Below are 20987 nucleotides of genomic sequence, written 5' to 3' on the forward strand. Positions count from 1 at the left end.
GCACTGGAGATTTTAGCCACTTGTGGCACTGGCCCAGTTCTCACTGTCTGTACAGTAAGGATTTCACTTACCAGAGTCCACAGCACAGGGAAAACCCGTGGTGCTCGCACGATCAGTAACCTCCCTAGTGTCTCAGGGTAATTGTCCTCCACAACCTCGATTATCCGAAGGAGAGCCTTAACTCCAGGCCGCCACAGGTGACGCATGTTCAACCCTTCCAAATCCACCAGACATGTCCAGGATCTGAAATGCACAGAAGAATGGGAGAGGTCACCACTGTGCTGCAGTATCCCCATTTCTCACCAACACAGCACCTGCCCAGCCAGCACAAATAAGAGTTGCACAAAACTTGTTTATCGTACACTTTCTATTAAACCCAGGGGAGTCTATTAAACCCAGGGACTGGCAGTACCAGTGGAGCAACGACAAACAAGCAGCAGGTGGCCAGAGTCCAAAAGTATTTTCAGTACACTGGCTCTGTAGGCCCGGAATGGATTCCTCCTCCCAGGGAGGACGACACAGGTTGTCCATTTCAAGGTGGTTAAGGGAGCTTAGGCCCTTTTGAATCCACCAAGACACAATCTGGGCACTACTGTCATGGCACTAAAGAGTTATTTTGCATTAGTTAAAAACTTGATGCTGTGCAAACGGAGCCAGAACTACAGGCTTCAAGCAGCTGGATTGGGATCACCAAGGCATCAGGTAGAAGATCCACCTGGAATGTGGCAGAAAAGCTGGACAATGTGATTGGGGACAAATAGCCTTGTTTTCCTTCATATCGAGTTGTACAGTTCATCTAGGCTATGCCCAATACACAGACACCCCTGCCTTGGCTGGAGTAGGGATTGATACAAACAAAATACTCCTGTCTGTGGCTTGGGCCTAAGAATTCCAGTTACTTATTTCAGTAAAATCCATGATATCTTAAAAACTTTCACTGAAATGTTACTTCCACCATGCCAGGGCCTTAAGACAGTTAAACGCATACTAACGTGATGGGACGGCCAAACAGGTTGGTGTTTTCCTCACACCTCTTTTGTCCCTCCTCGTTAATTGACAAAACCTGAAATGAGAGAGAGGGGGAGAGAGAGAGAGAGTGCGCACAGACTGGAGGTTACTTTGGCAACACACCCAAAGAAGAGCCCACATCGCCTACTCCACCATGGGGGAACACTGAGGAAATCACATGAACAGGGAGCTAGAGCCAGAACAGCCTATTATGATAAAAGGGACAAACCAGCCATGTTACGTGTATACGGAACAAGAAACGAGATTTTTGGAAAAGTTCTCTCTGCTGAAAAATCAGTTCTACTGAGTTTACAAGGCCTGTGTGTTGAAGGCCCCAAGACCCTGTGGACCAGATTCTCAAGCCCAGCTATGGGCCCTTTGCATCATTCGGGTGATGTAAGGACCACAATCCAGCTGCAAATCACCTGCAGAGAACTGCCCTGGCATCAGAGAACTTCCTCCTCGTACATTTGCGCCACGGCTGGGTCTTGCCTCACTCTGGGCTGGTGAGTATGTTGGGGGTTGGGAGGAGCTACACTGCTATGCATGCCACTAAGGACTCTACACAAGAGGAGTAGTATAGAGCTGCCTGGTAGCATGGGGGCTGAGGAGGCGTTCCAAAACAGGGAATCAGAACTGATTCCCCTCCCATGCTCCCCTCTCTCTCCTGAACTGAGAGGGGCTCGGATGCTGGAGAGGAGACTAGCTGCTCTAAGTTTTGTTCAAGGTGATGGCAAAGTAAGCAAGTGCTGTGGTAGGAACTGTGCCAGTAGGCCTCAAGGTTGGGCTCTGTGCTTGAGCTGGCGTGCTGAAAACAGCAGTGTAGCCAGGATAGCATGGGCAGTGGCTCAAGCTAGCTACCCTAGTCTGTACCTGCCTGGAGCCCCGGTATGTATTAAAGCAGCTAATCCAAGCCATGGCCCTTGCTATCCTGGCTACATTGCTATTTCTGGCAAGCTGGCTTCAGCGGAGCTGGACAGATACATCTACATCAGCTGGGAATCCACTGCAGATGCACCTTAGTACTCATTTAGATAAGCCCTAATAGCCACTGTATCAACCATGTTCTGTGATGGCCAAACTGTTGAAGACAATGAAGAATTTGCCTCCAAATTTGTATCTGGTGAGATGCAGCCAATCAGCAGGCCATATAGTGCCCATATGCTGCATGCTGAACCCTATCGCCATCAACAGTTGATGGGAGAGAGATACACAAGGCCAACTGATATGTGGTATTAGAACCAATTCCTTCATCTGCTAGTCAAGTGGATCCCTTCTTCCCACACGGGCCTGCTGCCGTGATCTGCATTTCATCTACACCTCTCAGAGAAATTGTAGCAGCAGAAGTTATATAGGTAATAAAAGCATCCCTTACGTGTCGCAGGAGCGACTCTTCTCCCAGGGCCTTCACCAAACCTTTTGTGTCCATCTGACCGAGGCGAAGGATGTAGAGGGGGCGGCCATCTTCAAAGCAAAGAACAAAGATGTTACAGGGAAAACACTGGTTCTAAGCCCCCAAATGTGAGATCCTGTAAAGAACCTGGAAACTCTGCTGAAGAAAAAGTAGCATTCAGATGGCCAATCTAACCTCAGCTTCCTGTCAGTGATAAATAGGCCAGGTGCCTGGGAGATGGAATAGCCCAGAGAGGGCGTATTGGGGGGTTTGAGCTATAGACTCTCTCTTATCCATGCCACAGGACAGCTAACCATCTTAGGCCAATGCTGACTAGTGGGCTGTGTGAAAAACATTGTGGTCTTATTCCAGTCTTCAGTGGGAAGGTGATGATATCACAACAGCCTTGCCAGCAGCTCAGAGAGGCTGTCAGTTGAATCGATTGGAGTCTGACCTACTTATCTCCTTAGGGGACAGACCCTTCCGGGAAGGGATGGGGCACTTAGGTAGGAGAAGCTTCCACTGTAAACAGAGTTCCTTACCTATAAGCAGGACATTTTCTTAAAAATTCAAAGAAAAAAAATGGTGCCCAAAGCATATTCCTATCAAGGGGAGCTTTAGGCCAGCCAGATTCAGCCTCATCTGCACATACAAAGAGATTGCTTTGACACAATCGGGACATTCATATGTATTAGGAAATGTACCCATGCTATGGTGTAACCTGCCGGCACAGCTGGCTCCACAGAGCCACAGGTGACTGCACTGGTGGTGCAGACACACCATCCTACCTTTATCCTGATAATGCCACCCTCCGGTGTAGTACTCCTCCAGCAGGGATGGGGGTCTCCAGGTCTGCAGGATGTAATCCACCTGGTACTGCTTGCGCCAGGTCAGCGACTGGCAAAGCATCTCGTGAGCCTTGTCGATGTTGAAGTCACGAGCCCTCAGGAATCGAAGGATATGCTCATCTTTGGGGATCTGGGAGACAGAGGAGACACACTCGTTCCAAAGAGCTTGGACTGCACTGCTGCCAGCGCTCCCCTCCCACAAACACCAACAAGATGCAAAGGAGCTTCTAGCTCCTCCCAGACATGGAGAAGGATTGAAGTTTAATTTTCTTTCCTCCTGCTATGTCCATTTGGTCTGCTCCAGCTAATCCAGGACTGTAGGGAAATGACAAACCCAGCCCCCCTCCAGACATAGGGCCCTCCCACCTACCTGGGCCTATATATGCCATGCATATTCACTCTAGAAACACTGCCAGCCAGTGAATGGAATAGACAGCTGGGAATTGCAGTGAACTCTGCTAGCCAGAGTCTCCCAAAACATTCCCCCACCAGCCGAGACAAGCCACCCACAAATCCTGCCTGAAAGTAACAAAGTTGCAATGTTCCTTCCCCAGAGAGACAGGAAAGCCACACAGCACCATGCAAAGGATGAAAAGCATCTTTGTTCAACACACTAGCCTACAGGAAGGCTCCTGTGCTAGCCCTGTGGAGACTGGTCACAGCTGGGCTCTCTGTAAATAGACCAGACACCCTCCAAAGGCTCCCTTCAGCTGGAACACTACAACTCACGCTCTTGTGCAGGCTCTTATCATCCGGCCCGTCTGCTGAACCTCCACACTGGCCTTGTCCAAGTATGTCAGTCCCTCTCCTTTCTCCATGACAGCTACCCTTCATGACATTACAATGTAGCCCCCCCAATTATCTCCTCTCAAATCTGATCTCATGGCCCCCCACAAGCTTTCAGCTAATCACACTGGCCTCAAATGTTCGTCCACTTCTCCCACCAACACTTCTGTGCTTTGGCTCTCGCTGCCCCTTCTGCCTGGGGCATACTCCAGGATAACGAGTACTTTCTGACTTCCTTCAAATCCCTGGAGATCCACTTCTACCTTGAAGCCCAAGATAAAATTGCCAGCTACTCACGGGTAGGCAGTTGGCCTGCAGAAATCATTAATAAATCCCAAACAAAGCTAAATTTGACTTGAAATTGCAAGTTGCGCATACAGCTAATCTGCCACTACGTCTTCCAATCTCCTCTGCGCCCCATTGCCTCAGGTTAAGCTTGTGTGTTGCATTTCATCTTAATTCAGACTGCAAACTCTTCAAAGCGGGGACAGTCTCTTCCTATGCATTGCTATGGGGTTTAGCGAAATAGGGCCATGGTCCCAGATGGGCCACCTGCACATGGCTGTAACACAAATAATACGTGTATTCAGGGCGAAAAGCTCCTTTATCAGCTTACTGACGTGGATGAAAATAGAAAGAAGGGCTGGAAGCAAAGCAGCCAGGAATTTCAGGCCTGAAGCAATCTCAGTTACACGTACTGATATGAAGCTGCAATAGACACACTTAGGGCTTGTCTACATAGTGCATTAGTCTGCACTACAAAAGGTGTCAATTCTAACGTGCACTCATAAGCTGTGCACTAGCTGGCCTGTGTGGACCCTGCTGGCATGCTCTACAACAGTGGTTCTCAAACTTTTTTACTGGTGACCCCTTTCACATAGCAAGCCTTTGAGTGCAACCCTCTCCTTATAAATTAAACACACTTTTTTACATATTTAACACCATTATAAATGCTGAAGGCAAAGCGGGGTTGGGATGGAGGTTGACAGCTCGCGACTCCCCCCCCCAACGTAATAACCTCCTGACCCCCAGTTTGAGAACCCCTGCTCTAAAAGTTCCCGAGTGCAGTCCCGTTTCAAACAGTCCTACACAACGCGCACTAGGGAACTTTTAACAGAGTCCATGGGGGCCAGTTAGCGTGCAACATGCTGGTGCAAATTAGAATTTATACCCCTCTACTGTGGACTACTGCACCATGTAGACAAGCCCTAAGAACAGATTCAGTGGAGAGAAAGGGGTTGAGAGCAGATAAGTTCAGAGATAGCTTAGATGCACACCTGGGGTTAATTGTTTCTAACGAACCCTTTGTGAACCTCACATTTGTACATGTTGGCGGGGGTGGGGGTGGGGAGGGTGGACATGTTTCCATGTCAGAGCTCAAAATGTATTTAATAAACTCTTGCAATAACTTGTCCGCATCACACTCAGATAGAAACAGCTGATTTTTTTATAGCAGGGTTTGAACACACGTCTTCAGTGCTGAGAGGAAGACGCTATCCACAGGGCTACTTAGGTTGGTTCAAACTAGGGCTGTCAAGTGATTTTAAAAAGTTAATCACTATTAATAGCACCATTAAACAATAATAGAATACCATTTATTTAAATATTTTGGATGTTTTCTACATTTCCAAATATATTTATTTTAATTACAACACAGAATACAAAGTGTACAGTGCTCACTTTATATTATTACAAATATTTGCACTGCAAAAAACAAAATAGTATTTTTCAATTCACCTAATACAAGTACTGTAGTGCAATCTCTTGATCATGAAAGTTGAACTTACAAATGTATAATTATGTACAAAAAATACCCGCATTCAAAAATAAAAATGTTAAACTTTAGCACCTACAAGTCCACTCAGTCCTATTTCTTGTTCAGCCAGTCACTCAGACAAACAAGTTTGCTTACTTTTGTAGGCACTAATGCTGCCCACTTCTTGTTTACAATGTCACCTGAAAGTGAGAACAGGAGCTCGCATGGCACTGTTGTAGTCGGCGTTGCAAGGTATTTACATGCCAGATGCACTAAAGATTCATGTCCCTTCATGTTTCAACCACCATTCCAGAGGATATGCATCCAGGCTGATGATGGGTTCTGCTCGATAATGATCCAAAGCAGTGCGGACCGACGCATGTTAGTTTTCATCATTTGAGTTAGATGCCACCAGCAGAAGGTTGATTTTGTTTTTTGGTGGTTCGGGTTCTGTAGTTTCTGCATCAGAGTGTTGCTCTTTTAAAGACTTCTGAAAGCATGCTCCACACCTTGTCCCGGTCAGATTTTGAAAGGTACTTCAGAGTCTATAACCTTGGGTAGAGTGATGTAGCTATCTGTAGAAATCTCACATTGGTACCTTCTTTGCGTTTTGTCAAATCTACAGCAAAAGTGTTCTTAAAATGAACTATACTTGCTGAGTCACCAGCCGAGTCTACTGTAATATGAAATATATGGCAGACTATGGGTAACACAGAGCCGGAGACATACAGTTCTCCCCCAAGGAGTTCAATCACAAATTTAAATAACTCATTTTTTGAAATAAGCATCATTAGCATGGAAGCATGTCCTCTGGAATGGAGGCCGAAGCATGAAGGGACGTATGAATGTTTAGCATATCTGGCACATAAATACCTTGCAATGCCAGTTACAAAAGTTCCATGCGAACACCTGTTCTCACTTTATGATGACATTGTAAATAAGCAGCAGGCAATATTATCTCCCATAAATGTAAACAAACTTGTTTGTCTGAACGATTGGCTGGAAAAGAAGTAGGACTGAGTGGACTTGTAGGCTCTAAAGTTTTAGATTGTTTTGTTTTTGAGTGCAGTTATGTAAGAAAAAAATCTACATTTGTAAGTTGCACTTTCAGGATAAGGAGATTGCATTACAGTACTTGTATGAGGTGAATTGAAAAATACTATTTCTTTTATTTATCATTTTTACAGTGCAAATATTTGTAATAAAAATAATATAAAGTGAGCACTGTACACTTTGTATACTGTGTTGTAATTCAAATCAATGTATTTGAAAATATAGAAAAACATCCAAAAATATTTAATACATTTCAATTGGTATTCTATTGCTTAGCAGTGTGATTAAAACTGTGATTAATCATGATGACTTTTTTTAGTTAATCATGTGAGTTAACTGTGATTAATTGACAACGCTAGTTCAAATCCTTACAGAAATAACCAAACATAACATCCAGGAGAGCCCGCTGAGTCCCTGTCAAGAGAATCCAACATTGTGGCTATTACATAAAGTTTTGCCATTTTCAAGTGTCATGTTGACCCCAGGTTACAACGAACTCTTCATGGCTGATTACATAGATAAATCAAGTGCCTACTTACTACATAGTTAAAGCAAGAGCTTACTTACTACGCCAGAGGAAAGTCTGTCATAGCAATAACCAGAAAGCCTAGGTAAGGGCAGCGGTACAGTTCTGAATACAGCAATGCACAGGGACAAGTGAGCACTTACATTTGGGTCAGAGGCAGAGCTTTGAGAGGATGAAGTGGTATTGTTATACAGAGAATCAAGTTCAAAGGCTAAGTTAGCGGAATGGATTTCTGACACGAGGGATGGCATTTGGCTGAGACAATTCCAGAGACAGTAATTTCCATAGGCAGGCAAATGAAGATGCTCCTGTAGTTCTCATTATTGGTGTACCAATACCTGGCTGCTTTAACAGCAGCACACAGACCATTGCTTACAGCTCTGTGTAGGAATCTGCAGTTTTTACATCATTTACAGTCTCCAGTTCTCTCTGGCTGGCCTTCCAGCTATGGAAGACTTTATTCAGCAAAGCACTTGACTACTGCTGTGGAAGGAACAGAGAATGGACACTGCAACGGGACAATGGGAGTGTTTCATTTAAAAACAAACATCCAACGGGGCAAGCTCCCAGGAACGGAGATCTGCAATGGGCCTCTGGAGAGGTGACAGGGACATTTACCCTGGAACTAAAAAAAATTAAAAAAAAAAGTCACAGTAAGAGATCAGCCCCCTTGAAGCTGAGTTCAAATGGTCTGAGACAAGCGTTTGACTCAGTACCCGCCTGATAAGCTGTTTATGCTTCTACAAAGCAGACAAGGAAGGAATAAATGGGGTTTGGGATGAGGTCTGAATTGCCAGTACCATCCATTCTGCTTACAAAGGGCATGGAGAATACACAAAACCTACCAGAAGTGCATAACGCTACCTACAGCTGTCACTAAGGCAGAGTCAATTTCACCCTATTAGTGGATCCAGCACAACAAACAGCTGCCAAGAAGAGCACACGTGCGTGTGCGCACACACACCCCCCCCCCACACCCCCAGGGGCAACTCTTTCACATTGCTCACATGCTCCAGATTTTACCTTTTCCGGCTTCCATTCCCCAGCCTCTGACTACAAGAAAAAAACACAAACAGGCATTTACACTGTGCTTTCCAGCTCAAAACCTGGGTCCTGACCCATCACACATGTGGCTCCCCGTCACACTCTCAGCTAAGGGTGGCTCGGGCAGGATGCCTGACAGCTGGCACATAAGATACAGGAGTCCATGTGGTTTTGCTGGATGGACTGCAGAAGGCTTGTCAAGCCAAAGCAGTTATCCAGCCCCGCTCCCAGCTGGAAAGCGGCATGCGCAGAAGCCAACTGTAGCACTGCATGTGAACTCAGTTTTCTTTTGGAAGGTCAGGAGAAATCTCTTTGCCAAGTCTCCCTGCCTCTCAGAAGTGCTTACCAATGGAGTGGGAAGTCATTGTCTCAGATGCCTCGTTCAATCCCACCTAACCACCACAGCTCTTCTTACTACTGCATGCTCCCCCTCTCCCCTGCTCTGGTCATGAACTGAGAGTGTTAGTTAATCAGGGTAAGAGAATGAGAGGGAGAGCGGGTTGGAGCCTATCCCCACCCACTCTCATAACCTATCCTGTAGGCCTGATGGGACTATTGGCTGTGGGCGAGGCGGGACAGAACGGGCAGCTCTGTTCACAGCGCAGTCCTACTCCTAAGGAGCCAGATCAAGGGCTGCAATTAGTAACGAAGCTCCCCTGCCTCCCTGCTCCCCAGGAACACAGCACACTATTTTCTAGCCCCCTAAATGCCCAGTAAGGATGGAGGGGAGGGACCCAGAACCGGAGTAATAAGATTTGAACGTGTCCCTCCCACGCTTGCATTTCACAGCGCTGAGCCTGGACACTGGTTCTGCTGGCACAAGGTTTTTTGTGTTTGTGCGTTAGACCCGACCAGGGACTTAGCACTGCTAACGTCAAGCAGTCAGGCACAATTCCTCCACACAAGCGTTTGACACTGCACAGCACAGCCCAGCCCAGCCCTGGCTGGGCATCTCCATCCAGAAAAGCCAAGCTTCGCTCATCAGGGCATGTCTGGAAAGGGAGAAAACAAACCGTGCACCCTCCCCAGCCTTGCAACCCACAACCATTGGTAGCGTCCCACTAAACATGAGGCTGAATTCTTCCCCAGTGTAACAGTGCTCTAATCAATGGAGGAGTGGCAGGGACACGTTTGTCTCACAATCTCCAGTATGGCCTGTGGGAGCCAAACGCAACCTGGGATCAGCACCCAACTGCTGTGATCAACTCTGGCTGCACTTGCAAATCATTCTACTCTGATCCCCACACTGGAGTCTCTGGACAGTTCAAGTAGATGGCACTCAAACCAAAGAGTAACTATTTGCATGAGTTCAGACAGACACACCCTGCTCCTCAATATGGAAGTTTCTGCATCAAGTTTGAAATACAGAGTTTTCATAAAAAATAGATTTAAACAAAATTCTTCCCAAAATTAAGGCAGCCCCTAAGCAAGTTAGCTTATGAAGCCCACCTGGAAAAGGACTAGATAAAAGCTAGGCATGATCACCCACCACTCTAGTGAGCAATGTCTGCCAAAAGCCTTGGGATGTGTGTAGGTTTTCAACTGATCTACACAGCGTGACTAGCAGGTTCTCTCACCCTACCCCACAGGTGCAGCGAGCTAGACTTTGAAGGGAAGCAAGACCACTTGATAACCACTACAAGGGGTTGACTTAAACTGCAGAGAAATCACACATTTTTCATGGGTTGGTCATGGCATAAATAGCAAATTTCATAGCTATGTTACACATCCATGAAATTTGCTATTTATGCCGTGACCACCCACAAAAAATTTTCTCCACCGTCTTTCTCAAACTGGGGGCCCTGACCCAAAACACTCACCTGGGACTCCTGGCATTGGCCACTGTTGGAATACAGGATCCTGGGCTAGACAGACCTTTGGTCTGACCCAGTATGGCGGTTCTTATGTTCTTAAGAGGGTCAGAAGCCTATTAGGAGGTCACAGTATTCTCACCCTTACTTCTCCACTGCTGCTGATGATGGCAGTGCATGCAACTGGGAGGTGGGAGAGCAGCAGCTGCTGCCCGGGCACCCAGCTCTGAAGGCAGTGCCACCAGCAGTAGCAGCGGAGAAGAAAGGAGGGCATGGTATTCTGTACTGCCACTGGCAGCAGTGATATGACTCACCTAAAGCTTATCAGGAAACAGCTGTCTTAACATAGCACTCCACTATCAAGCAAGCCTCAGCACATGTGAGTTATTCACAATCCCATTTTTATATGGGGAAACCGAGGCACAGAGCAGTCATTTGCCCTAGACCACACTGCCAATCAGCAGCAGAACTGGGGTTAGAACCCAGAGGTTCCTGGATCCCAGTTACATGATCAAGCTGCTAAGCAAAGCTGCCTCCGAGAGGCTATCAGTTCTTTGGAGAGCTCCCCTCTTGTCTCCAGGCAGGGAGTTCTGCCTCTAGCTGCCTACCTTGCCTTTGTGCATTTCCTGCAGCCACTGACGGAGTCGGATCAGGCAGCTTTCCTGCATTGGAGTCAGCTGCCCCAGGTACCGCTCAATGTAATCAGCGTCCAGTTTGTCAGCTGGAGAGGGAAGAAAACAGCAGCTCAGGGGAGAAGTCCTGGTAGGAGTGGAGGATCTGGGGAATTGTACAGTTATTTCCACACACACACACACACACACACAATTTCCACTGGGAATTGTCAAACACTCTTAGCCTCCTTCATCAACAGTCTGCCTGGCTTTTGTCTGGGAAGGGCTGGAAAGCATCCCAAGGGGTCCACTGGAGACATGTTGATTACAATTAGGGCATGGGGATTGAGTCAGTAATTCTGGATGTGTACGGCATCACAGCAGGGTCAGCCACTCAATGGTGCCAATATGCCCTCTAATTCCTGCCTCCATCCCAAAGATGCCCTGGACTCTGACTTGGGTTTTCAAAGGAAATTCAGGGAGTTAGGCACCCACCTCCTTGGACACCTACCTAACTTGGGCTCTTTGGAAAATCCCACTCCACTATATTCCTACAGCAAGAGGGGACGGCAGCCAGTCTGGAAGCTGCTGAAATGCTATTCCACGGACAGCCACCAGGGGGAAAGAGTGAATAACTTTAAAAAAAGGTTTCAGAGTAAGAGCCGTGTTAGTCTGTATTCGCAAAAAGAAAAGGAGTACTTGTGGCACCTTAGAGACTAACCAATTGATTTGAGCATAAGCTTTCGTGAGCCACAGCTCACTTCATCGGATGCATACTGTGGAAAATATAGAAGATGTTTGTTTTTATACACACAAATCATGAAAAAATGGGTGTTTATCACAACAAAAGGTTTTCTCTCCCCCCCACCCCACTCTCCTGCTGGTAATAGCTTATATAAAGTGATCACTCTCCTTACAATGTGTATGATGATCAAGGTGGGCCATTTCCAACACAAATCCAGGGTTTAACAAGAACGTCGGGGGGGGGGGGGGGGGATGTTAGGAAAACAAGGGGAAATAGGTTACCTTGCATAATGACTTAGCCACTCCCAGTCTCTATTCAAGCCTAAATTAATTGTATCAAATTTGCAAATTAATTCCAATTCAGCAGTCTCTCGTTGGAGTCTGTTTTTGAAGTTTTTTTGTTGAAGAATTGCAACTTTTAGGTCTGTAATTGCGTGACCAGAGAGATTGAAGTTTTCTCCGACTGGTTTATGAATGTTATAATTCTTGACATCTGATTTGTGTCCATTTATTCTTTTGCGTACAGACTGTCCAGTTTGACCAATGTAAATGGCAGAGGGGCATTGCTTGCACATGATGGCATATATCACATTGGTGGATGTCCAGGTGAACGAGCCTCTGATAGTGTGGCTGATGTGATTAGGCCCTGTGATGGTGTCCCCCGAATAGATGTGGGCACAGTTGGCAACGGGCTTTGTTGCAAGGATAGGTTCCTGGGTTAGTGGTTCTGTTGTGTGGTATGTGGTTGCTGGTGAGTATTCGCCTTTTTTTTTTTTTTTACACCTCACTTGCGAAAGCTTATGCTCAAATAAATTTGTTAGTCTCTAAGGTGCCACGAGTACTCCTTTTCTTTTTGCAAATACAGACTAACACGGCTGCTACTCTGAAACCTGAATAACTTTAGTAGCTCCTCTTCGCCATCAGGATTGTCCTTTGTGGCTACTGCAGCGCAGGGTCCCTCCAGGACATCGAGACAAAGGACAAGGGGATCACATCTGCCAGCGTGTGGAGTTCCAGGCAGATGTGCAGCTGGAGGCGCGTGTGTACAGGGAACGTGGTACCAAAAGAGTCGTGGCACAGGCCAGCAGCTGTGCTGGAAGCATGTGGAGACAGAAGGGACAGGAGAGCAGAGGGGACCCTTCGGGGCCAGCTCCACATCAGGCAGAATATTTCTGACCCTGGATACAATGGGCTACAGTATCACACAACGGGGATCATGTGCCTAGAGAACACGCTGCTGCCCCTCAGTCCCACCGGACAAATTAGCCTCCCTAAATTCACCCTCACTGCAGATTATAGGCTGGAGCACCCATGGAAAAAAATAGTGGGTGCTCAGCACCACCAGCTACAGCTGATCGGGGGCGCCCCTGCCAAACAGCTGATCGGGGGCGCCCCTGCCAAACAGCTGATCGGGGGCGCCCCTGCCAAACAGCTGATCGGGGGCGCCCCTGCCAAACAGCTGATCGGGGGCGCCCCTGCCAAACAGCTGATCGGGGGCGCCCCTGCCAAACAGCTGATCGGGGGCGCCCCTGCCAAACAGCTGATCGGGGGCGCCCCTGCCAAACAGCTGATCGGGGGCTCGGGGAAGGGGCAGAGTGAGTGTTGAGCACCCCTGGAGAAAACTAAAAGTCAGCACCTATGCCACAGATCCAGCCAAGCTGGGCAGCAGACCCACAACGGAATGGAAAGAGGGCAGCTGGGAGAGTCGTATAGAGCTGGCAGTTCAAGAGCAGAGATACGTGAAGAAAGGGAAGCCAATAATCTTCCCCCCACCCCCCACTCCTCACCTGGCTGCTAAGTGGAGTTCTCCACTTCTAGAGCACCTTTCATCTCAAGACACTTTACCAATATTAATTGTGCCTTGCAGCTTCCTTAGCCAGTGGGTAAGTATTCAAACCATTTTACAGATTGGTAAACTAAGGTATAGAGAAGCTACATGACCAAGGCCAGGCAGGAACAGAACCCAGGAGCCCCAGATCTCAGTTTCTTGCTTTAGCAGCTGTTCTCGAAGCTCCTAGAGACATACCCCAATCACAAGGGCCAGGAATCTTGGGTTAAAGCTCCCAATGTTGCAGGTATCACTGCAATGATACAATGACCTCTCACTTCCTTCTGCTCAGGCAGACACTTTCACATTGGGCTGGAGCCTTTTCGTACATCAGGCTGCAGGAGCTTCAAGAGTTAAGTGGCAGAAATGTCCCAATGTGAGAACCAGAACGTCTACACTGCCAACCTCCACCACTGCCTGGGGATAGCATACCGTCAGGGCTAGCCGTCTCTGCAGCAGGGCAGGAGCTGCCTGGATGCTCTTTATTAGTTCCATGCACACAGGACTCCGCTGGCACAATACCAGGGTTGTGTCCCACAGCCAGGGCCCTCTTTTCCTTCTGCCTGCTCACTGGTGGAGGTGTCCATCGGGGGATGAAGGTGATGCCCTGGGAGATCAGCTCCTTCAGGTAATGCTCGATCACCTCCTTGCCCTGGAAGTGAAGGCTTGCATTAGAGAGCAACGCCAAGTGAAAGGATTTCTAGTACTCCGAGAGATTAGCATCCCAGCCATAAGCAGGAAGGGGGAGTTTCCCTAGCCCAGGGAAGAAGGAGCACATTCCCGTGTTTAATGTCCTCATGCAGCAGCTTTTGAGCAAGGCAGAAGGGAGCGGAACGGCCCGTGTGGGGAATTTTACTTGGAGTGTGAAAGGCTCTCTCTAGAGAAGAGAAAACGTGCTGTTACTCAGGAAAATGCCTGGGGTAAGAACAGGTTTGGGTTCAGGGGAGGGGAGAAAACAGGGTCAGTCAGCCCTACACATCTCACCTGTTTGCTGCACTGCTCCCCTGCGACCCTAAACCCAGGGAAAAGGCCGTCAAACTAACACCATTGCACTGCCCAGATCCCATCAGAGTGGAGTCTTCAGTGGCATGAAATCAACAGGTACCCAGGGCTTGTCCTTCCTGTGTGCATATTCAGGAAGAAGGCTTCCTGTGTGGGACACTGGTCAGGGAGTGACTCCAGGGAGCCTGGACTGCGCATGGAATGCAGCTCTCACCCAGAATAATTCCCGTCCAACCTCTCATGGAGATATCCAAACAAACAAGTTGTTTTGCTTGTTGGATAGTGGCTTAACCTCCACTCTCTACTACAGAGACTGAAACCCATGGCAGGGCCCAGCTGCTCCTTAGAGTTGCGTTCTCTCTTTTTACTGAGGACGAAACTCAGGCAACAGTGAGGCTAAGGGACTTATTCATGGCAACGGCACAGGGGAGAGTTGGTCACAGAACCTAGGTCTCCTGCCAATTCCCACTCCCTTGATCTACCCATTAGAGAACATAAGGGGGGAGGGATAGCTCAGTGGTTTGAGCATTGGCCTTCTAAACCCAGGGTTGTGAGATCAATCCTTGAGGGGGCCATTTAGGGATCTGGGACAAAAATTGGGGATTGGTCCTGCTTTGAGCAGGGGGTTGGACTAGATGACCTCCTGAGGTCCCTTCCAACCCTAACCTTCTATGATTGCATCTCATGACCCTTCACGCTCACTGCCATGGCAACCTTGGACCCGAGCAGCCATTTTACTTCCCCACTTCTAATGGGCTGTGGACACCTGAGCTGCACTTCTCGGAGCTAGGGGAAAGCCAGCTCTCACCCGCTTGATGTTGGAGGTGTACTGCTTCATGGCAATTTTCTCCACTGTGCTTTCAAAGCCAAAGAACGACTTGATGTCAAGAGACGCAGACTGTTCAAAGCACGTCCACTCTTCATTCTCAGGGTGAACCTAAACTCAGACAGAGACAGGCCCAGGGTCACACAGCGCAGAGCAGACCAAGGCTGCCAGGCTTCACGCCAGGCAGTAACGGGGCTGTTCACTCTCCCAGGCTGCAGACCAGGGGGCTCCCTACAGGATGTAGGTCTGTCAGCACTTAGTGATCTGATTAATCAGGACTGCGATGCTCAGTCTGACAGACACGTTAGGACACATCCGGAGCACAACCACTGTTAGGATGGGATTCTCCCCACCCAAGGAAATCAAGACTAAACCCACTTCTGCTGCTTGGCTCTCCAAATGGTAATGGCAGGAGTAGAAAGAGCATTACAATAGTGCCATGGTGCTAGATGCAGTACGTGCAAATAGCAAGAGATGGTCACTGTGAAGCAAACTCGCAGTCAAACCAGGGCTGCTCACTCAGCTGCCCTCCATCAGAGCCTGCCGTGACTCAGCCTTCAGGCGTGCGGCAGCAGCTTGTCCCTGAGCAGAGACTGTGTCATTTGAGCCTGGGGTCATCTATTTCCCCAAGCATGCCAGAGCTGCTGATCAATCTGTGCAACAGTACTGCCTGGCCAGGAACCCTCCTGCTGCCTTGCAGAGTAACGGACTCTCCAGCCTGCTCTTGAGCCTGTTCCTGCCCCAGCCTTGCCTGAGCCCAGTTCCAGGTCTTGTCCTTGTGCTACTCCGACCTCGCTTCAGCCCTTGCCTCCTGACCCTTGGACTCTGACTACCCAGCTTCAAACTTTGGCCCACACCTGGACTCCAGCTACGGTACTGACTTGGCTTGTCCCTGGACTCTGATCTCTGTTCTAGCGCTACCCTCAGCCCAGCCCTGACCCTACATCCAGCTTTGACCTCTGTTCCAACTGCTAGGCCTGATAACCAGGAGGAAGCACCTGACAGTCATTGCCACTGCCCCAAAGAGTTCACAAGCTAAATAGATAAGACAGAGTGAAGGAAGGGGGGGGGGGAAATTATCCTCCCCTGTTGAACAGATGGGAAACAGGTACCCAGAAATTAAATGACTCACCCCAAGTTGCCCAGGAAGTCAGTGGCAGAGCGAGGAACTAAATCCAGGTCTCCTGAGTCTCAGCCACTGCCTTAACCACAGAACATCCTTCCTCTCTAGGCAGTCTCCCTACATTCTCTTCCTCAAGGAAAACACCCACATAGCTCTTTCCTTGACAAGGAATAGAGGGGTCTGCCTTTCCCCTTATGTGTGACTGTTTTAGCCCCGCAACAGAGTACAAAAAAAACTGACCTCAAGCGCACAGAGAGATCAGTCAAGAACACAATGTCCCTATAGGGATTATAGGCAGCAGCCAGAGAAAGATCTTATTTCTCAAGACACAGCTGGGGTTGAAACATGAGAAAAACTTGTTTCCTGTACACTCCCACAATTAAGAGGAAATGGGCAAAAGTAGACAGCAGGAGCATCTCAAGGATGCAGACAACTAGTTCCTCCCTTCTGGAAAGCAGACATCTCGGAAACCCAGCAGTTCCACTCTGGAAGGAAGGTTTTCAACACACTGCAGTCAGAGAAATCCCAGTAGCGTGAAATCTGGCACTGGCAAAGACATGCATATACACAGCATCACTGCTGGGTTCACCGAGCAGCATCTCACAGTCAGCAGCTGAGACAGACCCACGGTGACAGCAATGGAAAAACTTGATCCATTATCATTTCCATGAGCACCACACCACACAGATGTTTTTGGGCAGGGGGTTAAGTTATTTGCTTCACTAGGAGCAACAGCCATTGCGAGCGTCTTTGATTTCAAGAAGCTGCACTAACGTACAAGTGCTGACAGGGCAGGTAAGTAACATGATCTGGACTTTTGTTTAGGAAACATGGTGAGGTATCAGATTGCTTCCAGAAATAGATGAAGCTATTTTTAATGGTAATTGAACCCCTGTGGCCCAGATGCACCGATATGGTACAAACACTCGACAAGTGGAACACGCTGGGTGACATCTTCTCAGGCCACAGATAAGCAGCATAAGAACTTTATCTAAATGATCGACACAGGAGCAATCTGGAAGTCCCGGGGACAGAAAGAGCATGACAGGGAAGCCAGGAACTGCGCTCATTTGGGAGCAGTATGAGAATTCAGCTGCCCCGACTACCTCCCCTACCCATCACCTCAACTTCCCATCACAATAAGTACTCGGGCCTCCTCCCTAAACTGCTAGAATCATGCCAAGGCCAAACCCCAACACTGGCCAGACATCCGTCTTAACTCTAGTTCTAAGCCCGGAGAACTAGGGGAACACTTTACATCAAATCTAGAGCCCCACCTTGCTCTCTGATCTCACCCCAGAACCTAATGCTCCAGCCAAGGCAAGGCAACTCCTTCCCCCCAGATGAGCTAGCTGCTGAGCAGTCCCACCTCTGGGAGTGCCTTCAGGTGCCCATCAAAATGGAGCCCCCAATCCAGGTCAACGGGCTTCCAAGTCACATTGGATTATGGCCCAGCATCCACACTCCTCCGAGCGCCCTCACCTGGCTGTTATCCCAAGGCAGAAAGCTTCTGCTACGGTCGCTCAGCTGCTCTGGCTCACCGCATGGTCAAGAGGAAGAGGAAGGCTGCTTGGGAAGAGAGGCACTTACCGAGTAGCTACACGTCTCAAGGACGACAACACGATTTGCAAAAGTCTCGTTGTGAGCCTCAATGAGAAGCGTTCGCTCCTTCCAGTTCACGGTGTTTTTCTGTATGAAAAAGACGTACTCTACCCCAGCGATCTGAGAAGGAAGGAAGAACAAAGCCATACAGGACGTTAGATGTGGGAGCAGAGCAGTCACCACGGCTCAAGACTCTACTGCCCAAAGCAGCAGACACAAGGAAGCCTGGAGACGCTGTGTACATTAGGCTCTCACCTTCTTCAGCAGCCGTGGAGCGTCCACATTCAGTTTGCAGCTCCGTTCGACGATATGAACAGCTCCATCATCGCTCTTGGATTCCTGAAGGATCTCGCTGCCCAGGAAGACAGGGATCTCTGGGCACGTGGGAAAGCGCTTCTCGTAAGCCTAGGAGACGCAATGAAGAATAAGGCTATGCCTACACTGGAAGTGCTGCAGCTGTGTAGATACTTACTACAGTGACAGAAGGGGCTCTTCTGTTGCTGTCGTAAGTCCACCTCTCCAAGATGTGCTAGCTAAGTCAACCGAGTCTACACCAGGCCTTAGATGAGCTAAACTACATCTCTCAGGGGAGTGATACCTAACTTTGTTGTGTAGACCAGCCCTGAGCCTCAGCCACCAGGCCATTCATAAAGACCTCTGCTGTCAGGCCACAGAGCTACAAAATCCCTTTCATCTCAGAAAAGAGGAGCTAATGCAGAGGGTTAAGTATAGCGTGCTGCACAACTGCACACCAATCTTTACTAAAGCAGGGATTAGCTAATCCCTAGGAAGGTTGTAGAATCTGTGTCGTGGGAGGTTTGAGAACAGGATGACAAACACCTGTCAGGGACAGTCTAGATCAGTGGTCCCGAAACTGTGGGGCACAACCCTCTAGAGGGGCACGGAGGAACATTCGGGGGGGGAGGGGGCGTGCAGCAGGTCCCAAGGGTGGGGAGAGAGCTATGGCCAGTCCCACTCTTCCCCCAGTGCCACCCTTTGCTCCATCCCCGGGCCAGCTCTGGCCCCAGCCCTGGCCCCAGCTCCCATTACTCTGCCCCAAGCCACAGCTCTGTCCTCATTCCCTCTCCATCTCTAGCCCCAGCTGCTCTGCCGTCAGCCAAAGCTCTTCTGCCGAGGAAGCTTTGGCTGTGTAGTAATGGAGGGGAAGGGCGCGGAGTGGACAGTTTCCATTATTGGTAAGGGGGAGGTGGAAAGTGCAACGGGAACATTATGTTAGCTAACGGGGCCCCTCCATGTTATGTGGTAATGTGAGGTATCTGAGAGCCAGGGGATTATTGTGGGTTGGTGGAATGGCGTTCCACCTCTGGAGACCAGAGGTGCAACCCTATAAGGTCAGAAGTAAGACAATTACATTAATTTCCATCCTCTTCCAATCCTCCTTCCTCCCTCTTCCCAATTTTGGGCATGTCCCAAAAGTATTGCCTGACCGAACAGCATTCTGAAGAGGCCAGAACCAGAACAGCTGCAAGTTAGAATTGAAGTGCCTTAGCATAGCTGTGCATGGCCCCAGCAACACAATAACAGGGGATAAAGAATGAAGTGTTTGTGTGATACTTGCACTACATTAGCACTGGCTGGAGACAGGTAAATTCAGAAGAATTAAATTCACTCCCTTTGGGCCTCTCTGAGTAAAGTGCCCTAGAAATGCAAGGCTGGAAAGGACCTCAAGAGGTCATCTAGTCCACCCCCAAGCTGAGGTAGGACCAAGTAAACCGTGGCCATCCCTGACAACTGTTTGCCCAACATGTTCTTAAAAACCTCCACCGATGGGGATTCTACAACCTCCCTTGGAAGCCTAGTACACAGTTCAATTAACCTTTCATAGCAGTGAGCCCCAAACTTTTCACATCACACACACAACCCTTATCCCAAGGGTAAGCCACAGCTGTGGGCAGGTCTGGGGGGTGGGAGCAGGACTGCAGCCACGGCTGGAGGTGGGGCTGGGACCGGGAGCAGAGCCGCAGCCAGGGGCCATGGCTGAGGCTAGGGGCGGGAGGGGATTGGAGCCAGGGCTCTGTCTGGGGACAGAGTGGAGCTGGGTGGCTCTTCCCTCCCGCCCATGGGGGCTGGCCCAGGCCTTGCCATGCCATGCCAGGCCCCCCTAAGGGGACATGCCCCACCATTTGGGGACAACTACTTTATAGTTAGAATTTTTTTCCCTAATATCCAATCTAAATTGCCCTTGCTGCAGATTAAACCAAATTACTACTTAGCCTGCCTTCAGTGGACATGGAGAAGAATTGATCACCCTCCTCAGTATAACAGCCTTTAACAAATTTGAAGACTGTTATGAGGTCACCCATGAGTCGTCTTTTCTCAAGACTAAACCTGCCCAGTTTTTTTAACCTTTCCTCACAGGTCAGGTTTTTGAAACCTTTTATTTTTGTTGCCATTTGCCGGACTCTCTCCAACTTGTCCAGATGCTTCTGAAAGTGCGGCACCTAGAACTAGAAACAGAACTCCAGCTCAGGCCACACCAGGGCCGAGCAGAGCGGGACAAGTGCCTCCCGTGTCTTATATGACACCCCAGGATGCTATTACCTTTTTTTCCTTGTACTTTTTTTGGGGGGGCAACCGCATCACATTGTTGACTCTCATTCAATTTGTGATCCCAGGTTCTCTTCAGCAGTACTCCCACCTACCCAGTTATTTGCCGTTTCTATGTATGCTTTGGATTTTTCCTTCCTGAGCGTAGTACTTTGCACTTGTATTTATTGAATTTCATCTTGCTCGGTAAATATTTTTAATGCTAGTTTATCAGAAAGGTTCTCCCGAGCTAGGGGCAGGTGCCAGGAGCAAAGAGTGGAGCAGGTGTCAAGAACTAGCTGCTGTTCTTCCTTGGTCCATCTTTATCTTAAGACAAAAGCCTTCAGCAAAACCCAAGGGATCCGCCAATTCTATAGGAGTTTGCAGGGGTTTAAACTTGCCATGTGACTGTGCGGCACAAAGGACACCTGAACTGCAGCTGACTGCTAGAGCAGGTCAGTTCATGTTCATCTGCCTTT

At 48.7% G+C, this 20987-nt stretch overlaps 1 protein-coding gene across 3 annotated transcripts in view; it reads right to left on the reverse strand.

The window, feature by feature from the left end:
* SEC14L5 (SEC14 like lipid binding 5) overlaps positions 1 to 20987 on the reverse strand; it is a 58784-nt gene that overhangs the window by 12142 nt on the left and 25655 nt on the right. For 2 of the 3 annotated variants that reach the window (XM_073362546.1, XM_073362548.1), the window contains 10 exons: positions 18217 to 18366; positions 17950 to 18081; positions 15219 to 15347; positions 13841 to 14060; positions 10834 to 10946; positions 8394 to 8423; positions 3190 to 3379; positions 2384 to 2472; positions 993 to 1063; positions 72 to 243 (listed from right to left, as the gene is read on the reverse strand). In XM_073362546.1, the coding sequence (XP_073218647.1) occupies positions 72 to 243; positions 993 to 1063; positions 2384 to 2472; positions 3190 to 3379; positions 8394 to 8423; positions 10834 to 10946; positions 13841 to 14060; positions 15219 to 15347; positions 17950 to 18081; positions 18217 to 18366 (1296 nt within the window). The remainder of the gene's footprint in view (positions 1 to 71; positions 244 to 992; positions 1064 to 2383; positions 2473 to 3189; positions 3380 to 8393; positions 8424 to 10833; positions 10947 to 13840; positions 14061 to 15218; positions 15348 to 17949; positions 18082 to 18216; positions 18367 to 20987) is intronic. The other variant, XM_073362547.1, reaches the window with a different exon arrangement.

Source organism: Lepidochelys kempii, chromosome 10, assembly GCF_965140265.1.
Source record: "Lepidochelys kempii isolate rLepKem1 chromosome 10, rLepKem1.hap2, whole genome shotgun sequence".
Taxonomy (NCBI): Eukaryota; Metazoa; Chordata; order Testudines; family Cheloniidae; genus Lepidochelys; species Lepidochelys kempii.